This window comes from Dendrobium catenatum, unplaced genomic scaffold, assembly GCF_001605985.2.
Source record: "Dendrobium catenatum unplaced genomic scaffold, ASM160598v2 fragScaff_scaffold_1221, whole genome shotgun sequence".
NCBI classification, from domain to species: Eukaryota; Viridiplantae; Streptophyta; class Magnoliopsida; order Asparagales; family Orchidaceae; genus Dendrobium; species Dendrobium catenatum.
Window position 1 is genome coordinate 1,198,835 of NW_021319683.1, and position 10,418 is coordinate 1,209,252.

Here is a 10,418-nt window from a genome sequence, read left to right on the forward strand (position 1 = left end):
ATGTCAGACGACCATAATCAGGTGAGGTAAGATAACTATGGCCTGGCGAGGTCGAGATCCATAATTAGGCGACGGTGGTTGGTGGATTGTAACCAAGTTATGATAGTTAGAGGTTCTCAATAGGGCAATAGTGGTAGGAGGATTGTAGTTAGACAAGAGTGATAAGAGAACCATAGACGAGCAATAATGATTAGAATATAATTGGGTGGTCATAATCGATATTTTAGGACTTCTCAATATTTTTGCTAGAATTTCCTTCACTCCAAATACCTAATTGCAACTGAGAAAGAGATAAATTCTAAGAGAATTCATCATTCAAGAGGTGAGTCTCATGACAAGCTATTGAGGAGGACTTCTTAAGAAAAAAACGATGTCAACAAAAGGCTAGCCAAAATAGATCATCAACAAAGGGGCATTTTGGTTTCGTTTGAAACGGTTTTTTTACTGCTTCTTAGGTTTCTTTTGGGTATACTTTTTCACTACTTCTTAAAGCAGCTTCCTATAATTTTTATACTATGAAGCCGCTTTAAGAATCAGTAAAAAAATTATCCCAAATGAAACATAAAAGAAGCTTTATAGTACAGAAATTAAAAAGTTATTTTAAGAAACTGTAAAAAAGTCATCCCAAACGAATACTTCATGAGACGAGTCTTTGTGAGTGCAACTTAACATGAAAGAGGAATAATGACAAATAAACAATCAAAAGAAAGAGATGACTTCCATGGATAAATCACTAGGAAGGAAGACTTCCTAAAATGAGGGAAGATAGACCAAAGATCCATTGGAACATATTGCTGACATTATCATCATATGTGCAAATTGCCTAAAAAAAAAGAGGCTTCTCAACTCAAAAACAACTAATACAAGACATTCAACTCTTTATTTACTTATTTTTAAATATAAACAGTTTTTAATATATACAATTATATTTTATTAGTTAAAAAAAAGACTCTTTCAAAGTGAACACATTAATTTTATTTGTTAGAAAATATATTAATATACCGGTTCACTTTGTCTACACGACAAAAAGACGGCAGAAAGAGTAAAACGTACGTAGCTATGAAAGTTTGATTTATTATTAAAATAAAAAATATTTTATATTTTATATTTATATTTATATTTATAATTTTTTTTCTCCATTTACAATAATATTTTATAGCAAGATGAGCTAGTTGGTCACACATTGCCTATGTAAGAAGGAATTAAACAAAGACTTAAAACCTATTAAATTTCGCTTGATTATATTTTAGTTGCTTCAATTTTGAAGGAAATAAAATATGTTTTTTGCTTTATTGCATTGTTAAGCTCACTTAATCACTCGTATTAGTAAGTAATTATCCTTCCGTGTCGTCTATGGAATGTGGATTAGCAAATATTTTCACAAGGAGGGGTAAGGAAGTCTTTTCACGTGGCTGAGTGGGCGTTACCGCGTTAGCTTTCGGAGGTCCAATAAGAGGCATCATGACCGTTGATTTTTGCAACACGTGCTATCACATCACTCGCTCCAAGTTTATCGTCTTTTGTGCTGTTCAATACTATTATTCCATTAAAAAAAGAATTAAACATTCTCGTTGATCCATAATAATTTGATGTGGCTTAGGGGTGTCAAATTAAATTGATGGAAATGAAATTGATCTAATCCGTATCAAATTAATTTTAACTTGGTTTATTTATTTAATTTTTTTTTTGAAGTTAGGAGATTCTTAAGAGTAATTATTGTGTCCGGACACCGAACGAGTCCAAAGACCAATAACAAAGCGCTACGTCACTTAGGCGCTCGGTACAACACTCGGTATTTGTATGGATTTTTGATTTTTTGTACGAACATAATAACTTTTCTCGAGCGTGAGCCTCCCGCAAGGAAGTGATACACGTCTACCGGATGAGCTACACGTGCAAGCTGCTCTGATTTATTTAATAAATAGGTTAAAATGATCAATTACAATCTTACCTGTTTGTAATCCAATGATCTAAATTTGACTTGTTAATTTATTTTAATTAAAAATTTATAAATTATTAACAATAAATTTTAAATATTTGATAAAAAAATAAAAAGATTATATCTAAAGGTAAAAAAGTTAAGAAAAAAATATTAAAATGATCATTTTCGAGTCAGAAGTAGGTTCAATGGTCAAAATAAGTTTAATTCGGGATAACTTTCTTATTATTTTTTAAAGCAACTTTTTAATGCAAGAAATTAATATATATATTTTTTTTACTAAAATGATGCTTTATAAATTATAAAAAGTTGTCCCAAATAAAATAATAACCGCTAGGAAAAAAAAAACCTCGGATAAACGGGTCAAAAAATTCAATCCAAATCTTGCATGTTTTTCAAATTTTCCAGTCTAATTTGGGTCAGATTGATATTGGGTCAATTATTAACACCCTAGCATGACTACAATTGATATTATATATGATATATTGACACTGTTTTTCATTAATTTTTAGGCAACAATCAAAATCATATTTGGTGAAAAAATTATGAGAGGATAACCAAATCAAATTGTTAATCAAAATGGGATTTAAGCTATTAGATCTATTTTAAGATAAGTGTAATATAAATTATTTATATATTACACTTATTTCAAAATAAAATTAAGAAATTTAAAATTAAACTTTGTAGCGTCCTAAAACATTCACGGCGGCAGACATATATATTCTTTAATGTCTTAGCTTTGTAGAAAGATCCAACACACAGATAGATGAGAGAGACGAGTGCAAGAGTCATAAGAGACATCAAGTTTTTTACGTGAAAATCCCGAATATAAAAATCCAGGGTAATTTTGGTGCACTCCATCAGACCTCTTATATTGATTCCCTAGATCATATATTACTCATTTAGCATTTAATTGCCTTAAATGATTTTGGAATTGAGTAATATTGGGGTCATTGAATTCATCTCATTGAGTTGCTTGATTCGACTATAAGCATATTATATTTGGATGTCTTTTTTTCATCCAATTAATGCATTAAAGCATCCGGATATATTTTTATTTTAAGCCTTTGATTTGAGCTCAGATTAGACCGATTTTGGAGTCTTTGGGTTCGCCTTATTAAGACGTTCAATTTGACTGTATGTTCGTTGAAATTGGAGTTTAGATGATCCTCAATTTAATTTTGGAAGATGTCAACTAGAATATGCCTCAAGATTTATGTTCGATTAAGGCGATTTTTGGAGACGTATCAATCTTAATCATTTTTCCTGCCAAGATATTTTGACATAAATTTGAATATTATTTTTTGTGTGGTTATAAGGTGGTAGGTGTATTGAACAGGGTTAATCAAAATTTTTAATCAAAAAAATTTATAATATTACAATAATATACAATAAATTTATAATATATATATATTATTCATATGAATTCTCCATCGGTGATTATTTCATCTAAATGTTTGATTTTTTTTTTTAAATAAAACTTATTTAAAATTCATTTTTTAATAATATTACTTCTAAGAATATGTTAAATTTCACAAGACTATAAGAGCCGCAATTAAAAAAATTAATATATTGGCACATTAAGAATTCATTTAAGATAATTATAGTTGTTTATAAACTAATTATAAAATTATTATTCTAAAAATAAAAATTTAAAATATTATTTCAGATATTATAGATTATGTAACTAATAAATTTTTCGCAACCACCACATTTTAATATATCTAATTATACGAAGTTTTGTAAGCTAAAAGCTATAGTTCCAAGGCATGACGACTGTCATCTCCAAAGAAATTCCAAAGAATTCATTACTAAACCCTAAAAATTTTTCAAAAATTATAAAAAACAACTATAGAAGTGTGGTTGTTACATAAAATTATAAAAAATTTGCACAAAATTATAATTTTTTGGGGATTTACGTACATACCACTTTATTTAATGATATTTACATATCTAACATCTAAAAATTTAATATTATATGCATATCACTGATAAAACAAATATGAGTGTATGGAGTGAAATATTAAAATTTATAATGGTGATATAGGTGATAAGAATGAAATATAAAATTGATATATTTGATATTAAAATTTTATATGAGTGATAAGATTGTAATATTAAAGTCTTAGATGTTAGATATGTAAATAGAATGAAATAAAATGATATATATATATAAATCCACTTTCTATATGTCAAATTTCGACGATTAGTAGCGACGATGATAATGCAATTGACCTACAATAAAAAATAATTATGTTAAGTTAGAAGGATTTATAACACATCAAAATAAAAAGAAAATTATTGTAATTTTATAATATAGTTTTTTATCTAATTAAACATTTAAATTTTATTTATAATTCACAAAATTATAATTTTTTTGATATTATAAATAAATTGCGTGTAGGCGACGGGCAGCCGATGACAACAATTATATTAAATAGTAATGAAAAAATTATTATAATAAAATGAGTTTATAATAATTGAGACTTAAAAAATCACTGAAACTTTATACTATTTTTTAAATAAAATTAAACAAATAAAATTTATTTTATACTGTTTTTGTTTTTTCAGCAAACAAACCGCCTCTTAAAAAATAATATAATATTATAATTTTTTATTTCAATCTGTTCAAAATGAAAAACGAGAAAAGAAACAATTTTTAAATCTCAAACAGTACAAAAAAGGAAAGGCGAGGAGAGAGAGAGAGGGAGAGGGAGGGAGAGAGACTCTCTCTCTGTTCTTGCTTCCCTTTGCTTCGCCGCCCACGAAAGGTTAGAAAGATCTCATCTTTAGCCTTGGCATCTTTTCTTTCTGCAGAGTTTCTCCCTCTTCTGCTACTTCTATCTGTTCGATTTGCAGACACGTTCTTCTTCTCCATCTCTCATTTTTTCTTTTTGTTTTTTTTTTCTTCGCTGAGTTTGAGATTATGTTCAGGTTTGTAGTTTGAAATCCCCGAAGGTCTTGCTGGAGGTTGCTCTTTGGAGCGCTTTCTTGCTTCGTATAGGCACTTTGGTTTAGAGCTTCAAGTTGGTGGTAGAATTTCTTTTTCCGGCTGTTCTGAAAAGGCTTGTGACGGATCTAATTTCCATGTGGGACTTCTAGGGTTTTATATCGAGTTTGCTGGTGTTTACTTGTTTAGTTATAATCTGTGGTCAAGGGTATCTCTTTGATTGTTCAGAAAAAGGCTATTTTACCAGAATTCTCTCCAGTTATTCCACTGAATCTATTTGCTAATCTTTCTCCCCTTTTTTCTTGAGAATCTCTTTAGTGTATTGGGAGTGAGGATTTGTGCGGATTCCTTATGGGAGGTTTATAATTCACAAGCATTGCTGCTCTTGGATCTACGTTTCCATAACCCCTCCGCAGAACCGAGCATTACATATGCTCTGGGATTGGGCCTCATAAACTGGTAAAGTCCTTAGATGATGACAAACTCAGGAATGGAAGTCCTTTCTCCTGCTCCTGCTTATTTCTCCAATTCCTATTGGATGCGTGATGAAAAGAAGTGTGGGAATTGGACTCAGCAGGAGAACAAGCTGTTTGAGAAGGCTCTCGCTCGGTTTGATAGAGATACACCAGAAAGGTGGTTAATGGTGGCGAAGTTGATACCTGGGAAGACGGTAGATGACGTTGTGTCCCATTACCGTGATTTGGAAGAAGATGTGAGCTGTATAGAAGCTGGCCTCATCCCTTTCCCAGGTTACAGCTCTTCCTCTTTAACTTTGGATTGGGAGAATGATCAAAGCTTTGATGGCTTGAAGCAAGATTACTACGTTGGTGGGAAGAGATCAGGCTGCCGACTTGCTGATCATGATAGGAAGAAGGGTGTCCCCTGGACTGAAGAAGAGCATAAGTATAACTCTATCAAATTCCTCTAATTTATTGCTAATGATATGTGGTCTCTCCTTATTTTTGTTTTTAAGTGCCAATAAGAAACATGTGCGATTCAAATCTTTGTTTGTTTAAGACTAATCTCTATAATTAATATTGTAATGTTACCTAACCACTAAAAATAGAGTATTAATCAATAATGGGATGGTGATTGTTATTCATTTATAATCATTACTATGCATTATTTTTGCAGGAGATTTCTATTGGGTCTCAAAAAATATGGCAAAGGAGATTGGAGAAACATATCTCGTAATTTTGTTGTTACTAGAACTCCTACACAAGTGGCGAGCCATGCGCAGAAGTATTTCCTCAGGCTTAATTCTGGTGGTAAAGACAAGAGGAGAGCTAGCATACATGATATCACAACAATCAATATGGAAGATAATAGTCCTCCCTCACCTTCTCATCCATCAGTAGCTACTATGCAGTCTTGTTCAGCAATAGCCACTGGCACCTCTGAACAATTCTCTGTTGTAGTTGATTCAAAACAACCAAATGAGGTAGCTAACTTCTTTAGTTCATCAATCAATAGTAACCAATATGTTCAGTCACCTTATGGCATCCAAGCATATGGAATGATACAGCAAGCTAGGAATTTGCATCATAGCAATCTCAGTGGTCCTATTGTTGGAAACAATGGTGGGTTATTTTAGATGTAATGCCTATTATTCCATGACTCGAGGAGAACGGACGTAGGACATCGATGTGGAATCTTTGTTTTTTCAATCGACGAGGAACAATGATGAAGTTTCTTATCATGAACATCTGAATATTGAAGATCAATGATGGTGGAGTTGATGTGGATTGTGGAATTTAAATGATATATGTGATATCATATTTAGATGTTTTAGAGCTGAGGGACATTGCCACTTTTGAAATGCTCATTTTGTGGTTTAGAAAGTCATTTTGTGGTAGTTATTTGTAGTTCACATTTGGTATTATAGAACACAATAATGCATTGCTAGTATTGTACCGTGGTGCTGTACTTTATGGTACTTTTAGCCAATTATGTTAATATTGATTATTATAAATTTGAAGTTCTTGAATTGGGGTATTGAGGTATAGGCCAAGATTAAGAGGTTTGTATTGAAAGATATTTACTACCATCTTTGTAAGGAATGGTGTTCTGGCTGAATCAGCAAGGTTAACCAATTTTCTTGTCGCATTTCTCTGCTGTGCAAGCAGTCCATGTTTCCATATTTTTTGACTTATGCATTTCTGGCTTTCTATAAAATCACTAAGGTTTTGTTTGAGACGACTTTCTTACTGATTCTCAAAGCAAATTTTTAATATAAAAATTTTAACTTTTATACTAGAAAGTTGCTTTGTGAAGCAATAAGAAAGAATTCCTAAACAAAGCCTAAATCACGAAGTTCTACTTCTTTGGACCTTTCAGTTTGCAAGTCCCAAATTTATCATGGCCTCTTGCAGGCTGCAGCCCTTCAGCTGCATAGAGTAGACACAGGTTGCAGACATAGAAATTCCATAGATAATATTTGCACTCTTAGACTTCGTTTGGGATAGCTTTTGGCCTTTGCTATTTTACCGTTTTCATGAAATTTTTATATTAAAAAAACTACTGTAGGAAGCAATAAAAACTTGTCCCAAACAAAGCATTAGTCTCCTGGCTCTTTGTTGAATATAGTTCGGATCAAATATTTTGACCTAAATGATAAATAGATCGAATTCAGATAATTTTGTTTTTTTTTATTGTGCTAAGTTTGAATCAAACTCATTAACTTAAATTAGCACCTCTAAATATATATATTCCCTGAACTAAATCTATGAAATCAAAGTGCCCTCAATAGTTAATGGCTTCATATAGAATCATGCTTCTAGGTTTCATCAAGATTTTCTTTTCACATTAGGACGCTTATGCATATTAAGTCCAGTATGACATGTTTGACTGAGTAATACAAGCAATCAATTGTTCTGGCCAGGTCTGAATTCCATTAGCTGGCATCTCATGCCACTAGCATTTTACTTTTCTTGGTTCTCTTTTTTGTTTTTTTTTCACGAGGTAGCTAAGGTGCATTGTGTAGTTGGATAACTCCTTGCATGCAACTAGAATTTTACAGAAGCAGCTTTCACACATAACCCAGCTTGCCATAGATTCTTCATTCTCTCCCCACTGCCTAATCATGGTTGACTGCTATTTTGTTACAGCTATCTTCATACTCCTTAGATAATAGTTTAATGGTGAAGAAGAAAACTGTTTTAAGTCTCATTTCTTGTTGAATTTATTTTTTGCAGGTACGGACGTACGGTCATACGGGCGCCATCCGGAGGCGAATCAAAACACACCATATCACCCGTTTGTTGTGTACTGCGGCTGTGCGCCTTTGTGTACCGGATGATGTGGCGTGTTTAAATTTGCTTCCGAACAATGTGGTGTCCGCACATAATAATTTCTCCATTTCTTGAAACTCTATCAAAAATGATGATTTTATTTTCACTTACAGTATAATGAAAATAAAATCACCATTTTATGAAAAATTTGTCCTGTACACAAACCTACCAAAAGAGTCCTTAGCAAGTTTGGATTCAGTGTTATGTGGCTGTGATTAATTTTCTGGAAACTTATAAGCCTGATGCTTATTTATCTCAAAGGATTCTGAGTGAAAAAGCAATAATGACATTCACAGGAGGCACACTGGTTGGCTGGAAAGGTTTAAAAAATTCAAAGTGCCATCTTACTCTAGTTCCAATATCCTGCCAAATTGCCTTTACTTAACTCATTAATTGTTCTTTAATGGATTTACCTATTTGCATTGATTGAATAAGAATCAAAAGCCATTTTTTTTTCTGCTAAATCTAATTCATTTATTCAGTCATATTGTATTGAATTTGATTATTTCAAATCCTAATCATCCTACAGTAGAGTTGATTGTTTATTCTTGGTTAGCTGGCTGTTCCACAAGTGACAACAAGAATGAAGCCAAAGAATTATTGCTCTGTGTCTTAATTTTTATTTTTTTAGTTGTTGTTGTTGTGGTGGTGATTGTTTCTTTCATTTAGAATTGAATATGTCCTCTCCTTTTTCTAATAAATTATTCTATGTGGACGTCAAATGTCGTCCAGAGACCAACCAGAATGTGCCAAGTCACCTCCTGCTTGGTACCTGGCTCGGTATTGCTCGGTACCCAGCTCGGTACTGGTGACGTGGCACATTCTGGTTGATCTCTTGAAGATAAACTGCATTCGGTGTCCACATAGAATAATTTCTCCCTTTTTCTACCTATTGGCCCTTATGTCTGTTGCCATTGCCATAGTGGCTGCAACTATCAGCAAGTGTGTGATGTCTGGACATTTCACTTTGCATATTATTTAGGGTGCCTAGGCCTACCACAACAACTTATTAAAGAAAGGAAGAATCAAAGGCAGCATGAGCAAAGTGGTCACCACTATTAACTTTTCAGAAGAAAATAACCTTTTTTTTGTTTTATTATTTTATTTTTTTGGAAAGATGCAGCAGCTTTTTATGCAACTTGCAAGCCAAGTGCCATCTCATTTCCTCAGTGGTTGGGGATTTTTCATCTGATTGTGAATTTCATTCAATATTCCTGAAAAAAGAAAGGGACTACTGCTTTGTGGTTAGGACTTGGCCAAGTTGGGGATTAATTATTCTGTGCGGAAGCAGAACATTGTCCGGAGGCCAATTAGAATGCGTCACATCACCTATGTATTCGGTACTATTGCTCGATACCGCGGCTCGGTACCGCCAACGTGGCATATATTAATTGGTCACTGGACGATGTTCTGCGTATGGCCTCCGCACAAAATAATTTCTCCAAGTCGGGAGTTTTTTTCTTCAACCAGACTAATCTACCCCAACTTTATCAATATTTGTAGTTTGGTACTCATTACTCCTATTATTTAAAAGAATTAAAAAAAATTTTTACTAGAAAATTATTTTCTACAATAATTAAAAAAAACTATTTTATTTATAGCAATTTTACAAAATAGTAAGAAAATTATCTCAACAACAACAACAACATCAAGCCTTTATCCCACTACGTGGGGTTAGCTACATGAATCCTTTTTCTCCATTGTGTCCTATTAAAAGTCAAATTCTCGTTTAAATCTAATAAAGAAGGTCATTCCTAATATTTTAAAACCAAGTCTTTTTAGGTCTACCCCTACCTTTCTTAACATAAGTCAAATCTAATACATCTACTCTCCTAACCGGGTCATCGGAAGGCCACCTTTTTATGTGACCAAACCATCTAAGGCGACTCTCTCTAATCTTATATTCTACAAACAATGTCCGATCACAAAACAGACTTCGCAGTTGCTTTCGAAACATCATTAATACCCAAAAATGATAGCCAATTGGAGCAATTAAAGACGTATGAGGTGGTCGGCATGCATCTTAGGGCAATGCAAGCAAAACAAGAAAACTAGTACGCGACGTTGCCTAAACTGTAACGTCTCAGACATCTATAGTGAAAGGATTCGTTTGACATTCTTTTTCTTCTTCTCTCTTTCTTTTTTCTCGTCAATACAGACATCCAGAAATGATAATTGCATTACAGAAAATAAATACATCAAAATACTATAATTCACATTTCGACACTTCATATACACA

At 32.6% G+C, this 10,418-nt stretch overlaps 1 protein-coding gene across 2 annotated transcripts; it reads left to right on the top strand.

The window, feature by feature from the left end:
* The first annotated feature begins 4,572 nt into the window (after nucleotides 1-4,572).
* On the top strand, nucleotides 4,573-6,892 carry LOC110108441 (transcription factor DIVARICATA-like). Of its 2 annotated transcripts, none has more exons than XM_020839075.2 (3): nucleotides 4,573-4,710; nucleotides 4,874-5,792; nucleotides 6,024-6,892. In XM_020839075.2, the coding sequence occupies exons 2-3, from the start codon at nucleotides 5,362-5,364 to the stop codon at nucleotides 6,481-6,483; spliced, it is 891 nt and encodes a 296-aa protein (XP_020694734.1). In that variant the 5' UTR covers nucleotides 4,573-4,710; nucleotides 4,874-5,361; the 3' UTR covers nucleotides 6,484-6,892. The 2 variants fall into 2 exon arrangements, with proteins under 2 accessions (XP_020694734.1, XP_020694735.1); XM_020839076.2 differs by having other exon boundaries at nucleotides 4,604-4,710; nucleotides 5,208-5,792.
* The last annotated feature ends 3,526 nt before the right edge of the window (nucleotides 6,893-10,418 follow it).

Bases quoted from the DNA above. Each gene is read 5' to 3' on its own strand.
- LOC110108441 (XM_020839075.2), top strand. From the start codon at position 5,362: ATGATGACAAACTCAGGAATGGAAGTCCTTTCTCCTGCTCCTGCTTAT. The intron at 5,793-6,023 runs GTATAACTCTAT...TTATTTTTGCAG, and splicing joins TGGACTGAAGAAGAGCATAA to GAGATTTCTATTGGGTCTCA.